This window comes from Phaeoacremonium minimum, assembly GCF_000392275.1.
Source record: "Phaeoacremonium minimum UCRPA7 unplaced genomic scaffold PA7_03_scaffold_293, whole genome shotgun sequence".
Lineage (NCBI taxonomy): Eukaryota > Fungi > Ascomycota > Sordariomycetes > Togniniales > Togniniaceae > Phaeoacremonium > Phaeoacremonium minimum.
This window is the reverse complement of record NW_006921198.1, coordinates 119,334-137,881: the sequence shown is the minus strand read 5'-3', so window position 1 is coordinate 137,881 and position 18,548 is coordinate 119,334. Positions and strand designations below refer to the sequence as shown.

Genomic DNA, 18,548 nt, shown 5'->3' with positions numbered 1-18,548 from the left:
TACCTTATAAGTTTGCAACTCTGTGTCACCAACCAATTTTAGAGCATGTAGAATGATGAATGGTATCTTGTTCATGAGTTCACTTTACGGAGCAAAAGGTTAGAGAGCCACACAACTGAGAATTCACAGTGATTCGAAGGGGGTGCTTAAAGCCCAAGGCTTGCGAAACAGATTAAAATGTATGAGTAATATGCATTGCTTGTTCCTTTAGTAAGAGTCAAATACTCGTCAGCGCTGACAACAGAATGCTTGAAAATGTGAAGGCTTAATATAGCTTGATGAGACCTCCATATATCGCAAGAAAATCGCAAGACTACGCATTAAATTTCAGACTCACATATTTCAACAATTTAGACGAACTAAACAAGTAACGACACATCGTCCGTAATTCTACAAGAGTGAATTGCGGGACCAATATTTGAATCATGATTGAAAGCGTGCAATTCCATTGCCGGTATCGACCTGGGGAACCCCTGCGATGTACTTTGCCAAATATCCATAAACCCCAGACTTAAAGTGGCGTAAGTAATATTACCGAACCTCGCAGGAGAATGACTTGGTGTCCCCGGATTATGTACCTCACCCGGACTGGAGGCTAATGTCCATGCAACACTCACCCGGCCACAAGCCAAAACAAACAGTTGGATATGATCTCATCTGATCAACCCTGTCGCGGCATGTTGCAGCTTTGGTCCTTTTGAAACGACTTGGGGAGTCGATGAATATAATAACGCTGGCTGCCTCATGAAGGTTGAACTACACTGCCATTGCTTCTTTGACTCTGATTCATCTGTTCAGCTTCGCCTATCCTGTAACTCATTCCTCTAAGATCCGTTGTACAATGCAACTTATAGGCATTTTGACAGCTGCTTTTGCTTCAGCGTTGGTTGCAGCCCATCCAGGGCAGGACCATCATGCCGAAGCAGCCATCCGCAGGGAACTATTGCAGGATACTAAGAGTGATCTCAACCACTGTGCAGAGAAATTGCGAGCACGTGGTCTCACCCAACGGCAAGAGTCTCGTCGTCGGGAGTTAGCTCGCTCCCTAAGGCTGGCGCGTGGGTTGCCAGTCATGCCCCGCGACCTTGGTGACCTCAACAAATCTCACCATGCGGAGCAGCATTACAGTGCCCAGACAGATCCATCCACTATCTTCACTTCAAACAATTCATGCATTCTGAGTCCGGAAGCCATTGAAGGCCCATACTGTGAGTCAAGACTCAGATACATCCCGCTGTGCCGGCTTGGACTAATGATGCACTACGTTAGATGTGGTCGGCGAGTCTGTCCGCCCTGATATCACAGAGAAGGAGACCGGTGTGCCGCTGGTTGTCGACACTCAAGTCCTGAACATGGAAACATGTGAGCCTATCAAGAATGTATATGTTGAAATTTGGCGTATGATTGCATACTCACTGTTTATCGTATGACTGCTCAGTGCTTACCCATTCATAGATTGCAACTCGACAGGAGTCTATGGAGGTGTGTCAGCAGAGGGTAATGGGGTCGCCACTGACAAGGCAAATCTAAATAAAACGTCCCTTCGTGGCCTGCAATTGTCCGACGCCGATGGCATCACGACTTTTCGCACTATTTTCCCAGGTCACTACCAGGGGCGAGCAACGCATATCCATATCATGGTCCACCTGAACGCAACGAAGTTGTCTAACGGCACGGTCTTGGACACGAAGGGGTCACATGTGGGCCAAATGTTCTTCGATCAAAACCTCATTAACGAGGTGGAGAAGCTGACGCCATATACCGCCAACACACAGCCGCTTTGGCTCAACAATCAAGACGGCATCCTGCTGCAAGCAGCGGCAACAAGTGATCCGCTCATGGAGTATGTTTATCTTGGGGACGCGGTTGGCGACGGTGTGCTCGCTTGGCTGGCCTTTGGTGTCAACGTAACTAACGTGCGTGACATTACCCCGGGTGCGTTTTACTACGAGGAAGGAGGATTGACCAACCCTAACGGTGGTTTCCCCCCTGGCATCCCACCAGGAGGGCTACCAGGAGGACCGCCTGGCGGGCCACCGCCTACCTCAACGAAGACAGCATAGCTTTGAACATGCTGGAATTAAGATGGATGGCGAATGTTAGTAAAGACACAGGATACTGGGAAAATTGATACATCATCAGAAAGAGAAGGATATCCTTCGTAGAGATGAATACTTACACATTATGGCACGATTCTGTTATGGATTATAGTAATCGTCGTAGCTCGTGACATTTATCCCTTCTTCACTTTGCTCATGTAGCTCTGCTGCTTTAATTGTTATTGTCTTTCTATCTTACTTCCAAGGATATCCGCCTCAGCATTTTGTGGTATCATGGAGAGCCAGCGTGTCTTAAGAAGGCTATACATGATGTTGTTAGATATCGCCTTACACGAATAGCATCTACATGCTAGAGACCGAAGAATCGCCACGAACATTTTCATCTTTGGCACAGTACAGGGGCTTGTTCAAAGCAGAGAGATCACATCTGAGAATGCTCCCACACAGCATCAGGATTGACTTTCACCGTTTGATACACTGTCAGACAAAAGTCTCCTTATACTGCCCCCATCATACGAAAGCAAACCACCAACTCCAAGCTATTTTCCGGGGACAAACCTCATATATACCCAGTCGAGCTCTTACACTCTAACTCTTTCATACCATGCCTGCCAGTAAGCGCTTAAGCAGAGGGGAAATCTGCAGCAGCCCGGCTAAGCCGTCGCAGAATATCGGGCATTCGTCCATCTTGAAGTTCAACAATACACTCCTCGATGACAGAGCCATCCCCGATCTTCTGTGAGCGGCTGCGACGAAGCCAGTATTCAAATGGACCTCCTGGAGATTAGTTAGCTTTCGCGCTGACACAACCCGTTGTGTACGAAGTGCAGACTCACGATTACGATCCAGAGCCGCACCAAGCTCCATGCAACGCTCATCAGGGTCATGCTCAACATGCATGTCGGTGAAGTGTGTGATCATCTTGGAGACATCTTTGAGCGGCCACTTGCAGGGGGCACTAGGCAGACGGCCCTCGCCAGCCAGCTTGTACTTGTCCGTCTTGCACAGACGGCAGTTCCACATACCAAGACGTCGGATCTCAGTTGTCTCTTCGATATCGTCATTATCGTCATCTGGGGAGCTTTCTATCTTGGGCCGCTTCGCTGAAGAAAAGCCACTCATACCATTCGCAACATTTAGCGGTCGCTTTGCCGAGATCGGAGTCTTTGTGTGGCTCGCTGACGGGGCAAAACCAGAGGAGGAAGCTCGTGGTCTGCCGATGATGCTGTTCCTGTGTGAGCTACCAATCAGCCGCTTCTGAGCCTGCATCGTCTCAATGCGGTGCCTGCAATGGCGGATCTGGTGGCCAAGATCGAGTGTGCGCAGCTGCATTGTCCTCGTTTCTTGAGGGGTCAGGTCGGCAGCTACCAACTGCTGCTTACAGAAGTCGAGGTCGTAATTGTAAGCGGCAATATCTTCCTGGAGCTGGCGTACAGTGATCTCGTCTAGGTCTGTGTTCTCATACGACAAATCGCGGGCCACCAGATCCGCATTAGTACCATTCACTCCATTTGTTGCATTGCCCCCGTTGGCTATCTCGCTTGGGTTGGAGAGGCCCCCGGCCATTTGAACAGCCGCCGCTGAGGGCTATCAAATGTGTCAGTGATCTGTGATAGGTTGCATGATGGACTGGTTGGAAGCTCCAGAACAGCCAACAGGAAAGACGTGTGTTCGTTTGTGGGATCAGATGAGGGAAACTCACTTCCCCAAAGAAGCGTGACGACATCTCGGGCATACCGGGGAACAGCTTCTGGGGCTGGAAACCTTGCGCTTGGACGGGATTTGACGATCTTGCAGCCAGATACTTGGCTTGGGCTTTTGACAGCATGATCTGATATGAGCGTACGCAGCAGGAAAGATGAAACGACAAGGGACGGAACGGACAGAAATGACACAATCGTGGGATGGAACCCCGCTCGCAAAAGTACAGTTGCTGAGGGAATAAATCAAAGGAGGGCTTGAGTTGCTATCGATCATCAACCTGGTGTGGGCAGATATAAGAGATTTTTTTTTTTTTTCGAGACTTAGACTCGCAGCAATTTTCTTTTCTTTTTTTTTTCCCTCTTTTCTGTTGCTCCACCCCACCTGCCTGTCTCGAGTAAGGTCGTATCGAATCGCCAAATTCTGATTGGCTAATCTGGCATCTTGCCCCGCTAATCAAGAGATATATCCTTGCTATGCCCAACAAATATCGCTAATATGCAACTATCAATGCATGCTATTTGCCGCCTTGAAGAAAGAGAAAGAGAAAGAAAAAGAAAAAGAAAATGGGGCGATAAGTTGCATGCCGTTTCACCTTGATGCACTGTGGTTGGAAGAAGCAACCCTTCCGTTTCTACCTGCATGAGGCGTCTTGTCGTGTCTTGTTCTTGATTTGACAAATGGATGGTCGAGCCGGTCTGCACACTGGATCTAGTCTGGAAGTCCTTCACGCTCGGTTTATAGCTTTGATCGTAGGAGCTGATCAATCACATCCAGATCAGAGCGTCCCTCAAAAAGGCGTGTTTTCAGAGCGCTTGTATTGACCTGGACCATCATCATCAATCACAAGACCTTTCCAGTTTCCTGGCTGCACTAAATCAGGGGACCAACTCACATGTCTCGGTCGTAGCTCAGCAACATTCTTCACTCCCAACAACCTCAGGGCGGTAGCGGTTTCATCCGCGAGAACTGTATCAATCATCAGCATCGTCTTCAATCCCTTGGTATGGTTCAACGTCTTACTCTGCAGTGTTCTCTTGATGCCGTTTTCGCCTTCGATTGCAAGGCCATAGAGTGCAGCTCTGCCGATGCCCACCCCTTTTGCCCCGAGAGCAAGGGCTTTGACAACGTCTGTTCCTCGCTTGACTCCCCCATCAACGAGCACGTCAAGTTTCTCAAGAATCTCCGGACAGAACCTCCTGATCTCTAGCAACACCTGCATTGGAGGCGGTGTCGTGTCAAGTGCTCGCCCACCATGGTTTGACAAGATGATGCCCTTAACCGCAGGGAACAGTGTTGCGGCATACGCATCCTCATGCGTCTGCACGCCTTTGAGCATAATCGGCAGCTGAGTTTGCGTCACCAGCCATGCCAGAGTTTTTTGCCATGTCAGGCCGGCCTCCGTACCCCAGACCTGCGGAGCCGCTCCGCCTGCTACTTCCGCCATTTTGAACCGCTCGTCTGCCTCTCGTTTACCCGGGAACGGTGCATCGAGGGTCAGCACAATGAACTTGATCTCCGGGATTGCACGGATCTGCGCCAGTGTCCTCTCCGTGGCTACGATGTCCTTCAGCACATAGAGCTGCCATGCAAACACAGCGCCCGGGCTCCCCGCACGCACAATGTCACGAGGCGACAAGGACGCGTTCTTGCTGATGATCTGGAGTGCATTAAAGCCAGCGCAGGCGGTGGCAATGCCCGCCTCGCCAGAGGGGTGGGCCAACCGAGCCATTGCGGCGGGTGCGACAAAGATGGGAAGACCAACCTTATTACCGAGAATGGTGGTGGACAGCGAGACCTCGATGCAGTCAACAAAGACGCGAGGCCGCAGAAGAATGGACCGGTAAATGGCTCCGTTGGATGCTTTGGTGATCTCATCGTCGGTTGCGGATGCGTAGTATGAGATTGCCTTAGGACTTAGGCTCTGCATCGCGTAAAACTCCATTTCAGCAATGCTGAGCATGTGAGAGACAGGAGGAATTGCCTTGTGCAAGGCCTTTGTTGACGATTGCATTAGTGGTTGTTCGTGTACTTTAATTGTGGCAGAATCTTGCTTAGCCGGCCCAGGCTCAACAAGTATCTCTCCCACACATTGATCCTCGTTGAGATACTCGTCTAGAATTTCGACAGGATGAACGGAGTCGAAGTCTAAGGTTGCGTCCTTCCCAGCATTCTGGAGAAGCACGCGCTTCCCTCCCGGGTGTTGCCCGAGGAAGGATGTGACCTGAAGAGAGAATTTGACTCAGCGTAGGACCCTTCAGGTATAGACATGTTCAAGTAACCCACATTATAGACTTTACCGTGGATGACTGTCCAGCAATTGCCCGCAGAGCTGTGGTCCTTGACTTGTAGCGGTTAGAGGTTATGGATTCAGTGGCACTGTTGTCTTTGACCGACCTTCTGATAACAATAGTTTCCGCCTCATGCCGGCGTTGTTTAGTCGCGACTCTACAGGCTCTCGTCTCGTAACGTCCTGCTCTCTTGAATGCCAATTTCAGGCAACCTGCAATCGCTTGGAAACGAATGGCAATGCTATGAGTAGGGTACTTCGATGTGTCGGAGTCTCCGCTCCCCCAAGCCATAACTGAAATTAACCGCAACGCTGCAGCTCCGTGAAGGGTGCTAGCGGGCTGGAGATCACTCTCTTCAGCACCGACTCGAGTGGATTACCCCGCTCTTCAAGACCTCCTTAGCCTTGACTAAGAGCATGTAGAGCGTTGCTGACAGGCTCCAACACGACAGCTCTCGATGGCGCATCCCAGACTTCAGTGGAGCTCAATGAGGCGATGGTTCCAGAGTACAATTCGTACAGTGGATCCAATATCTCGTCTTTCTGGCCGATTAGCGGACCGTTTCTAAGGTTGTGGGGGTTTCTGTCTCAGCCCGTATCTCTAACTCCGCTGATATGACTACGTGGGGGAGCGTAGTGAGTGCCCATTTACCTACATTAATGGTAAAGTTCAAAACGGAGTGCCCCCACCGACGGACCTTGGACCGGAGCGCCCGGTGAGGATCGACGGCACCCGGTGTCACGATCCTTCGTGGCCGGAATTTCAGTCATCAGTCTGAAGGTGTCTTTTCCTTCCTAAGGTCAAGGAATGTCGAGCTGCCAATAGTATTCTTTGCTGACTTCGCAAGACATCTATCGTAGCCATGTCGAGCTCGCGATATCTTCTTAGCACGGGATGGACCTTCAAGCAGAAGGATGAGTCCGAAGACGCCTGGCTTCCCGTGCAGAAGATTCCCAGCCAGGTGCACATGGACCTTCTAGCCAACAAGAAGTAAGACTGAAATGTAATGTCTTTCTCGCGAATCGATCTCTAATAGTGCATCTTAGAATTCCCGATCCATTCTTAGACCTAAATGAGCTCGCTGTAAGATGGGTCGGCGAGAAAGACTGGGTGTACCGGACGAGCTTCACGGCGCCGCCCGGTGACGCCTCCGGGAGCGTGGTCGCCACCACCGACCTCGTCTTCGAAGGCCTTGACACATTCGCCACGGTCACGCTAAATGGCACTGAGATCCTCAAGGCCGACAACATGTTCCTGTCGCATCGGGTCAATGTGACCGGCCTCATCCGGCGAGATGCGGAGAACCTGCTGGAGATTGTCTTCGACTCCGCTCTGCTGCGGGGTCGCGAACTGATGAAGGAGCATGCCCACGAGCACGATTTCCTCGTCCGGCAGACTGAAGCTAGCCGCATCCCCGTGCGCAAGTCGCAGTACAATTGGGGATGGGACTGGGGCCCGATCCTGATGACAGCGGGGCCCTGGCGTCCGGTGTATTTGGAGCAGTACGTCGCCAGAGTTGCAGATGTTTGGGCACAGAATGAAGTCAGCGCAGACCTGAAGACGTGCGCCGGCTTTTTGAAGGTGAAGACGAATGGAGCTAGTTCCGAGACTGATAGAGTTGTTGTGACGCTCTCAAAGGACGGTAAGACCGTGTTCGAGACAGAGTGCAGCATCGACATAGACGGCCATGCGGCCGTCGAATTTGAGATTGCGTACCCAGAGCTTTGGTACCCATTTGGTTACGGAGAGCAGGCTCGCTATCGTCTGGAGGCGAAACTCGTTCGAGACGGCAACATTCAACTAGACTCTCTGTCTCGGCTGGTTGGCTTGCGACGGACGGAGCTGGTGCAGGAAAAGGACGCACATGGAAAGTCCTTCTACTTCCGCATTAACAACGTCGATATCTTCGCTGGCGGATCCTGTTGGATCCCAACAGACAGCTACCTCGCCCAGATTTCGGCTGACCGGTACCACGACTGGATGAAGTTGATGGTTGAGGGCAACCAGATTATGATTCGAATATGGGGAGGCGGTATTTACGAAGACGACGCCTTTTTCGATGCTTGCGATGAACTGGGCGTCCTAGTTTGGCATGATTTCCAATTCGCCTGCGCCAGTTATCCCGGTTATCCGTCTTTCGTCAAGTCGGTTGAGCTCGAAGCACGACAAAATCTGCAGCGTCTTAGATGGCATCCCTCCATCGTCATCTGGGCCGGCAATAACGAGGATTATCAAGTGCAGGAGAGATACAAACTGGATTACGACTTCGACAATAAGGACGCAGATTCCTGGCTCAAGTCCAGCTTCCCGGCTAGGTACCTTTACGAGCACTTATTGCCGAAGGTGGTGAAGGAGGAGGAGCCGTTCATGATCTACCATCCCAGCAGTCCTTGGGGTGATGGAAAGCTCACCGCAGATCCCACTGTCGGCGACATTCATCAATGGAATAGTAAGATACCAAGGCCAAAAATCCTCCAACTTCAATGACTGACATCTGAAAAGTTTGGCACGGAACAATGCATAAATATCAAGAAGCCCACCTCCTTAGCGGTCGCTTCGTCAGCGAGTTCGGCACCGAGGCGTACCCTCACCTCCAGACGCTCCAGAGAGCAATTACAGAGCCATCACAGCTGTATCCTGGGTCCATGGTGATGGACTTTCACAACAAGGCTATTGGGCACGAGCGCCGTTTGATGAGTTACGTCGCAGAGAACTTCCAAGTCAAGTATGACTTGCCGTCCTTCACCCACCTGACGCAGATAATGCAAGCCGAAACCATGCGGTATGTCTACAAGGCGTGGAGGCGCGAGTGGGGACAGCCGGGCGCTCGCAAGTGTGGCGGCGTGCTGGTCTGGCAGCTCAATGACTGCTGGCCGACGATATCCTGGGCTGTGGTTGATTATTATCTGATTAAAAAGCCTGCTTTCTATGCCATAGCGCGAGCGATGCGGCCAATAGACGTAACTGTATCAAGGAACATGTTCAACTGGACGCAGGCTCCTATGGATGCACACTCGAAGCTGGAGGCTGCCCATCTGGATCCAACAACGCTTGCTAAAGAGGGCAAGTTCGATGTGTGGATTTCAAGTAGCCGGGCTGAGAGGCTCAATGGTGAGCTGACCGTGCGGTTCATATCGATCATATCGGGAGAAGAAGTGTCAGCAGCCATCACAAGATCCGTTGTCATTGATGCAAATGCCACAACAGAGGCCATACAGGGTGAATCGGCCCCGGCCGCTGGTGTGCAGTCCGCAGAGGCTTCGAGGGGATTCGACTTGGCGGGGTACAACCCTTATGTCATCTTTGTCACCTTGACTGTAGATGGTAACATTGTGTCAACGGACTCAGCTTGGCCACAGCCCTTGAAGTACCTCAATTTCCCTGATCGGGAGATCTCTTTCAACAAAGCTTCCTCAAGAGACCAGGTGGTTGTGTCTGCAAAGAAACCCGTCAAAGGTTTCGTATTTGAAGAGACACAAGGTATGAAACTGAGCGATAATGGGTTTGACATCATGCCTGGAGAGAAGCATGTCATTGATATCAAAGGGGGTATTACTGCTGATCAACTACGATGGACATATATTGGGGCCCCTTCGGGATCATTAGAAATAGCCTAGGCGCTTGTATTTATACTAGTTAAGGGTCGAAAAAGTACGGCGGCTTCCCAAGCATCTTCTTCTCCATTTTCGTCGGCTTCTCCCAATACCAAGCAGATGACGACGGTCTTATTTGGTGTAATCCATCTTTCGCAGCTTGCCATGCCTCTTCATCTACCGGTCGACCTTCCCTTTGCGCCATTTGTTACTCAAAGTCAGCGTGCATGTCTTCTATCTCTGGCCAGTCTTTGACAGATCTTCTGTCGGGGGCCACGTAATGTTCAGGAAGTTTTCGCTCATATCGATCGCGGAAGATATGATAGCGAGCCATGGCCTCATAAGGATCCCATCGATATCTATTCTCTCTGCTGCATTGAATGGGTAAAGGGCATTGAGAGATATTTGGCGAGGGCGATAATAAGAAATTCATGAGCTCCGTGAACTGAGCCTGAGAAGGAGGATAGATAGTGTAGCCATGTCGAACTGTATCGCCGTGGAGATACATTCCGTCACACTATATATATGATGGTCAGTTTGCTCTTTCCTGTGGATCCGGGTGCATTTACCTCTTCGTCGGTCTCACCACGATCGAATAACACAACGCCACCAAAAACTCGACTCTCGATAACTCTCGGCCAAAGATGGCTGTTCATTTCATGCTTAATGGCGACGTAAGCAATCTAATTGTTATTGTGCGATCGTTTTGACAAAATACTGGGATCCAGCGGATTCGTGCCATGGAACAAAACGATACTGAATTTTCGCGGGCTATTACTAGTAGGGCCGTGGTGAATCTGAAAGAGACCATAATGAAGCAAAGAACAGGGCTTTTGAACGGCATCTGAAGTTCATATTCATCTGGGGTGGGCTACATTTCATGACTTATGCCATGTGATACCCCGCCAGGAGTGACGGTCTTGGGCTACCGCCAAGGTGCAGGCGGCGAAAGTGGACGATAGGCGGAGCGACATCTTCTTGGTAGAAATTTGGAGTTGTACCATGATGTTGATGACAATCATGGCGAGGTCAGTCTTGATCATTTACTTTCCTACAGAGCTACACTGGCTTATCAGACTGGAATCCCTCATCTTCTTATTGACAACCAAGCGACTGCCGCGGAAATTCGATTAGAAGCATTTCAGGCCTTTGTGTCGAATGCCAGATGTAAGTGCAGCTGGGGATCAACAGTGGACGACCCTCAGACTAGTTTCGTGTAAGCATGCCCATTACCGCTGGCCTTGAGAAGTGCCAGGACTAGTCAAAGCGAAAGAAGAGCAAGAGGGCTCTTCCGAATGGGATTCACTAATTCAAACCCTCCACATCAAGCAGGTGGTCGTATGATGGCGGCTCTACAGGAAGCGCGACAATTTAGGCTCTATGATGTTGGTGTCTCAGAATTGAGGCGAATCCCTTTGGAACCAGCCACCCAGGTGATTGCTATTAGGGTTCGATGATATCTCGATTTTGTGTGTATAAGCATACAAAATTGATATAGGCAGGAAGTTTTTGGCTTCTCTTCGGGCAATTCTGCCGGCTATGGAGTCATTGAGCATCTATTTTTCTAGTCTGGATGTTTCATTTAGACGATGTACATATAGGCACGGTTCGACTTCACTGGGTTTGCCTAGGAATTAACAAAATACCAAAAAAGGAAGGATGTCAGCTGAGTGGGTATTCCAAATCATCCGAGGAATTTCTTCTCCTTACCCTTATGGGCACACAGATATCATGCCAGATAATTACATCAATGCTTGCCTTACAACTGTGCATTTGTCCCATTCTTGTGATCGCGTTTTGCTGAACCCAATGTTGTGCTGACCAATTTCTTCATGTCACTTATTAATAGTGTGACAGGGGCACTACTTGCTTCCTGTGAATAAGTTGACTTGGAAGAATGTGGGCAGATTTTGGTTCCAGGCTTATAAGACACTTCCGATAAGATCCTTCACACTTATCAAGACATGGGATGTCTGTGCCGCAAGCGCTAATTAAATGTGCCTTGCATCGAGATAACGTTAGCCGCGGCCAAGATCGAAGGGTCTCGCTCTGTGCCACTGTCAGAACACAATCGTCCCTTTGAAGTATCTATCTCCGCTTGTGCCGCACAACTCTACCCACGGCACTTGACAGGGCCATACAATAGTGCACAATTGGCAATTCGAATGAGCCAGCTGCAATCTCCGGGCCAGACTCAGAAGTTTATTTCACAATAGAGCTTTGCGGGGATATTGATCGGTTCAAGCTCGTCAATCGCGCGGGTGGCGCCGCCATACATCTTGTTGAATCATCTGCCTGCAGTCTCATTTTACAAAGGATGTGGGTGGGCTGGAGAATATTTGTGCGTTGATTGGCACAACCATTGCCGATTCCCAACCTCATGCCAGCGATGCTACCCTTCGCGGAGATAGGGTGATAGACAGGGGTCAATACAACGCTCAACGAGGTACACTAGAGATAGCCAGGAGCTTCCTCCACACCAAGGGAAAGTGGGCGCTGCACTCACATCTCTTCTCGTTCTCTGCACTTAATTAGCCCTTGCTAGCATCACAATGTCACGTTCCCTTCAAAAAACAGGCAATCCGCAGCATCAGGAAGCCCTAACGATGCCGGCGACGCCGCAGCTCCCCAGGGTCCCAAGCGATATTGACGGCGATACTTTCTCTCCACTACGCGCGTTCAGCCCACACGCGCGCATCGCTTGAGAGGATTAAGCCTAGAGGTGATCCACAAACCGGTGGATCTAGTCTAGACAGGCTGGGGCTTCCTTGTGGCGGTGACTTTATATAACATGAGCTTCCTTTTTAACATCTGCTAGGATCATTGATGTTATCATTTAGCGTTGCAATTCAGGGTTTCTTGCCCAGCCTCTTCACGAATCTGACTATAAATGATGCATTTCTATACTAAAGCCACTCACGATGTTGCTTTGCCTACGGCACAGTCAATCTTCGAATCCTTCGTGTCGGTGCCAAGAGCAATTATTGGTTTCGCGTGCTAAAACCGTTCTCATGATGTATGGGGGGCGAAGCGCACACTGCGTCGACCTGCTCAGTTGCAGCTATTAGTTCAAGGGCAAGTGGTTCGAATGCTGTGACGATATGGATACTACGTTATTGAGAGAGAAAGTATATAGATATGTATGCTCGTTCCAACAAAACATGAATCTTCTTGTGGTTATGCTGTAGAGCTTGAGAGGCCAGACAATAGGTACAGCCATGTTGAAAACACTTTGGTTGACCATCCGGGTCCTCTATTGCTTGATAAATGTCAGCCCAACGTGGGCAGCACCCAGCCGTCTTTTTATTGGCGATCTGACCAACTCGAGCCACCCCTTTGCTGAGTATGGACTCATTGGTGAGAAGCGGGCAGATAAAGTGCCCCTTCGAATTTTAAGTCTTGGCGCGTCTATTATGAGCGGTGTCGGCTCATCAACAGGAAATGGGTATGTTGAGTCTCCCGCGTCTCCCAGAATAGATCTATAGGCTAAGTTTCCAGCCTTCGAAAGCCTCTTCGAGATGCACTGAGACTAGATGGTTGGGATGTAGACATGGTGGGATCACTGCATGGTGGCACTATGATTGACCATGTTCGTGCCTTCTAGACGTTACACTGAGAGTCACTAATGATATCTATAGGAGCATGAGGCGGTACCTGGCGACGTGTTGACTCAAGTCAGAGCCAGAATATCACGCTCTATCGGTTTCAAGGTAAGAGATTAAACGATGCAGTCATATTCAGTTCCTACATCACTCACCAACCATTTTTTGTTAATAATGCAGCCTAAGTACTAACGTGATTCAATAGCCAAATGTTGTCATCATCAACGCGGGAACAAATGATGCCGTGTATAGTGTTGACTTATCCGGTGTTGGCAGTCGTATGAATGACATATTGAACGATCTCTGGGCAGGCGAAGACATGGGCAATTCCTGCATGATATTATCTACTTTGATTCCAACTACAAACACTGCTGGAGATGCTAACAGACCTGGTATTAACGACCAATACCGTGCTCTTGTAACTCAGCGAGCCTCAGAGGGAAAGTGTATTTATCTTGCGGATATGGACCCGGGAGGCTCCCAGTGGCTCCAGTTTGACACTGACTACCTTGCCACAGAATCGCCTCATGTACACCCCAATGTGAGTCTATTCTTAATTTTGACCTCGCATATTAAGAGACTAATAGATCTTCAGGATTCCGGCCACAAGAAGATGGCTGCCGTGTTTTATAAAGCTATAAATCAGGCAATCGCTACTAATAAGATCGTCAAAGCTGCCGATTTTGCGACCGGCGACCCCGTGTGTGACAAATTTGCCGGTACAGGGGTTGATGCTGGTGGTCTTACCCAGCGTGGCTCTGGACACGATGACGGCATTTATTATCACGATAGTGAGGAAATGGGCGTGAGTGTCAAATTCATGCTTATAACATGAGACATGCTAACAACTCATGTTACAGATCCTGTTCACGGCGGATAGTGACTGGGACCGAAGCCAGTGGAAGTTTGCTCGGCTCTTTGATCAAAATCATGACGACCTCCTTGCATGGATCTCAAAGAGTGATACCGAACAGGTGTACGCCGTATGGTGAGTTCGATGAACTTCCCACCTCCTCAAAAAGCGTTATTTCGGAAATATTTGGATCTATGCGTCTTAGAGGCCCTTCCCTACTACCTATGGCAAACTTTGACTTCTACGTCTGCGAGACTGATGTGTGGATAGGGCAAATTCTGCCGATGGAAAGGGCTCTTTCTCAGCACAAATGAGCGATATGGCACCTGATCTACTCTGTGATGCAACAGGCGTTCATTTCATTGATATGACAGGCGATGGGCTCGATGATCTTGTCTGTATCGATGCAAGCGGTAACGCCTACCTTTCGGTGAACCAAGGCGATGGCAATCGTGCCGGAGGAAAGTCTCCTACCTTCAAGCGTGTTAGTTCCAGTGCTCTGATCAAGAGCAATGAAGGCTATAAGCGTGAGAGAGTACTCCTAGCAGATATTGATGGAGATGGCCGGGGAGACTACGGGGTTATCGACGACTCTGGAAACGTTTACTTTTGGAGAAATGGCTGGATCGATCCTATTCCCGCCTATTGGCAGGCATTGGGCTTGAGGTTCACTGGCAAGAATATGGGGGACGTCAGAGGAACACGATTTGGTGATATCAATGGAGACGTAAGTGCTTTTGAGTCTCGAATAATATTGGCGTCTAATCAGCATTTTTAGGGCCGTGATGACTGGCTCTGGGTCGATGACGATGGTAAAACGTACACCTATACAAACGGCCGAAGTTGCAAGAAGGGTGTCGAAGGCGACGGCTTAAATGTCGCATGGAGACAAGGCTTTTATACAGGAGAGTCTTCGGGCCCTACACATAAAGGCATGGCAGCCTACCTCACTGATGCGGAGACGTACCTCCGGGACCGTATTCATTTCGCTCGTATATCTGGAACAGCAAGTATTTTTGGCAACCTACCAACGCTGGACTACGTATTCATGCAGCATACCAAGCTCTCTACTGGCAAGCATCGCTTTCAAATGCGCGTCTGGAAGAATACTGGAGGTGGCGCAAGTAAGCTTCTCGCAGATGGAAACAAATACTGCAATATGGTAGGCCATGGCGACGGCCGTATGGACTACGTGTGGATGTACTCGTTTGGCACAATGGAACTCTTTATCAATCGTGGTAAGGGCTCGATCTCGGATTCTGATCCTGATGGCTTCTGGGACTTCTCTCCTGGTGTTATTTGGACCCCTCCATCGAATCTAAACCGTCGCGATTTACATTTGGCGGATTGGGACGGCGATGGTGCCTGCGATATCATTTACGTCAACCCCGAGGGTGGCACTGTTTCGCAAGTTTGGATCAACGGATATCCATCAACTGGCAAATGGACGTGGACACCAATGTCAAACCCCGCACCGAGTTTGCACTGCTCTGAGAAAAGAGGCCTTGGCCTTTTCGATTGTAAGTCTGTGAAGTCTGCTAACAGGCTTACTTTTTATGTTTCCCGCATGTTGTCAGAGTAAAGTTAATCTTCCATTAGTGGCTGTTGAGTTTGCTGATATCACTGGTAATGGTCGTGCCGACTATTTATGCATGGAGCCGGGCAGTAGGACCACTGGATTCACCCATAACAGTGACGGTAGTTGGACAGACGCTGGACAGATAAAAGTGTCTATTACTAAGGATCGAGCCAATATGCGCTGGGCCGACGTGAATGGGGACGGCAAAGCCGATCTACTGTGGATTGAAAAGTTCTCAGGAGACGGCTATGTCTGGTAAGAGCATGATTTCCTGGCTTGCTCGATTGGTATACACAAGGCTAAAAACACGACAGGTACAATAACGGACCAGCTGATCCTGCCGTAACCCTTGGCTCTTCGTTCTCCTGGAGACAACAGGACACAGTAGCCTACGCCGGCAATGTTGCTGGTAGTTGCGAGTACTTCCCTGATCTCGACGGCAATGGCCGTGCAGACGAGCACTTTGTTCTTGGAACATTCAACAACGAGGCTAGAACCGCCTATAACCCTTCTTGTGGACTTCAAGATGTCACAGGAGACGATGCGAGCATGGTCAATGATCTACCTACAGTGCCTGGAGGCGATTCAAGCGGAGGTGGAGGTGACGACGGCTCAGGCGATGGTGACGGATCAGGAGATGGCGATTTGCCAGACTACCCTTCGAGATTTGGGGGTGGCAATCCGAACTGTGGCACCACGCAGGACTTCTTTGCTCACACATACTACGTTGGCAATGACCAAGGTGGAGACCCTTTCTGTATGGCGAAGTGGAAAGACGGTATTTTCCCTAAGCTTATCGAGGCTCGAGCTACTGAAGGCTCGCTTGCCTACCTGCGCGTCGTCTTCACAGACAACTCCGAAATGGCAGTGGGCACTGCGGTCTCCGATGACGGACATCATAGATATGGGACGCTTGAATGGCAGCCTTTCGTGGACACCTTCGACAAATTTTCGTTGTGGGCAGGTGGCTGGAATGGAGGGGTTGGCCGACTGGTAGCAGGTATTGCTGGGAAAGATACGATCGATGCTGGTAAATACTGGGACGACCCACCGACAGAGTACCCAATTCCACGTGGCTACGATGGCAAGGGCATGTTGCTAGGGTTCTACGGCAGCGCTGGTGACAGGATAGATTCACTGGAGCCAATCTTCTCTAGCTACAAACCGAATCGCGTCTCTTTGACTAACGCGACATTCAGCCCTAGCTACGAAGCTCTGAATACGCTGCCTTTCTCGTAAGTTCTTTACAGATAGTATTTGATCGAGATCTAACGCAAACATAGGGAGCGCAAGATGTCGGTCGTCTCAGTCTTTGGTACACACCAAAACGACCTAGATGACGAAACTGAAGTCGACATCGAACTCAGAATACGCATCTCAAAGCAAACTGCAATAACTTTTACTCATGAGGGCGGACATGAAGACGGCGGAGAAGTTGGAGGAACTGTTGGAGGCGAAGTCTCTTGGTATGTGGTCTCGAGACTGGAGTATTGTCAAGCAATGCCTCCAAGCCTATCATATCCGACGACAGTGCTGATCATATGACCGCTAACTATTCTCAACAGGAGTGTAGGAGTGCCCGAGTTGGCCGACATTAATTGGAAAGCGAAAGGCGAAATCACTGGGAAATACGTTAGGAAGGACATCTACAAGACCATACGTTCATCCACAGATACAGAAGTGGAGCAAGTAAGTACGAGATGCGATAATCTGGATCCATGGCTGACCGGATTTAGATCGAAACAAGGCTTATCATGAAACCTAAAGTTAAAGCTGGAAGAACAGTAGAGTGCATAGCGAGCGCTGTGCAAAGTAGTCTCACTCTCCAATATGATTGCACGGTAAATAACCTTAAAACTCGTCGTGATTACAAACTAATATTTGATGTCAGCTCGAACTTATCTTCGACGACGAAAATTCGTACAAGTACGATGCTTCGGGTGTATTCGTAAATGCTATGGGAAGCCAGATAGCTTCTCATTGTGGTTATGTTGCCTCGGATGAAGCTGACACCTCCGATTTCGACGAGGTCATCACGACAGCTACTTATTGTCAAGACGGTACATTCCTAGGCGAGGGACTCGTTACCGATGACGATTATTTCTCGCTTTGCCCCGGAGACTGGCAAAACCTCTAATTGTGCACTTCAGAGAGTATGGCTACTTTGGATTCATATCGTCTCATAATAACTGCTAAGGTTTTGCCAGAATTTATGAACGATAAATACAATGCCTCATCTCTTGCCACCTTGCCACATCACTTCGTGAAGCCCGATACGTTTCCTAGTGTATCCACACGATAGCCGAATGACGAAATGAGTAAACTGACTGTATATGGGGGGAAAAATGCTTTGAAATCCGCGTTATATTCTGTGATGATGGAGTAGCCTATGGGCCGTCCGGCCTGGTTCGGCGTCTAGGTATCGCGCTGAGCCGATCTTTGGTGTGATTACCGGCCGCTTCCCAATCGCCCGTATCCACCAGCAAGCGTAATTGAAGTATAGGATGCGATTACCAATACGCTGGCGGTGGGCCAACACAAGATAAGTTAATTGAGGCTGTTGAGATCCGTATCGAACTGGGTTCTCTCAACATACTTAATTTAGTGGAGGGCTGAGAGCGATCGAGCCGCATACAGTGCCTGCAAATACGCTGATTCTTTTGGCACGCATCAGCAGTGTATACGTTTTACATCGATGGGCAGGAGCACCGTTGGCATAGTGCGGTAATTGTTGCTATCAGTAGTTCCACTTCCTCCTAGCCAAGCCCTACTAGTCACCGACTCTCTAACGTTTTGCTTGTTGCCAAAGCTGGGGACGCTCGATAGATCATTGAGTTGGGGGAGCAGGGTCTTACCCCTGCCAGCAGTC

The 18,548-nt window shown here is 49.6% G+C and overlaps 4 protein-coding genes across 4 annotated transcripts; 2 read left to right on the top strand and 2 right to left on the bottom strand.

The window, feature by feature from the left end:
- Positions 1 to 2,682: 2,682 nt before the first annotated feature.
- Positions 2,683 to 3,795, bottom strand: UCRPA7_3917 (hypothetical protein; the record flags this gene model as incomplete). Its single annotated transcript, XM_007916456.1, has 3 exons — positions 2,683 to 2,837; positions 2,897 to 3,647; positions 3,763 to 3,795. The coding sequence occupies 3 exons, from the start codon at positions 3,793 to 3,795 to the stop codon at positions 2,683 to 2,685; spliced, it is 939 nt and encodes a 312-aa protein (XP_007914647.1).
- A 756-nt stretch (positions 3,796 to 4,551) lies between these two features.
- On the bottom strand, positions 4,552 to 5,775 carry UCRPA7_3916 (putative mitochondrial cytochrome protein; the record flags this gene model as incomplete). The annotated part of the gene is made up of 1 exon (XM_007916466.1): positions 4,552 to 5,775. The coding sequence occupies one exon, from the start codon at positions 5,773 to 5,775 to the stop codon at positions 4,552 to 4,554; it is 1,224 nt and encodes a 407-aa protein (XP_007914657.1).
- Positions 5,776 to 6,914: 1,139 nt separating this feature from the next.
- UCRPA7_3915 (putative glycoside hydrolase family 2 protein) lies at positions 6,915 to 9,669 on the top strand (the record flags this gene model as incomplete). The annotated part of the gene is made up of 3 exons (XM_007916460.1): positions 6,915 to 7,042; positions 7,099 to 8,501; positions 8,555 to 9,669. The coding sequence occupies 3 exons, from the start codon at positions 6,915 to 6,917 to the stop codon at positions 9,667 to 9,669; spliced, it is 2,646 nt and encodes an 881-aa protein (XP_007914651.1).
- Positions 9,670 to 12,990: 3,321 nt separating this feature from the next.
- UCRPA7_3914 (putative fg-gap repeat domain-containing protein) lies at positions 12,991 to 17,816 on the top strand (the record flags this gene model as incomplete). The annotated part of the gene is made up of 12 exons (XM_007916474.1): positions 12,991 to 13,002; positions 13,284 to 13,355; positions 13,453 to 13,788; positions 13,843 to 14,052; positions 14,108 to 14,235; positions 14,371 to 14,827; positions 14,879 to 15,620; positions 15,700 to 15,934; positions 15,994 to 16,914; positions 16,963 to 17,145; positions 17,245 to 17,368; positions 17,571 to 17,816. The coding sequence occupies 12 exons, from the start codon at positions 12,991 to 12,993 to the stop codon at positions 17,814 to 17,816; spliced, it is 3,666 nt and encodes a 1,221-aa protein (XP_007914665.1).
- Positions 17,817 to 18,548: the final 732 nt, after the last annotated feature.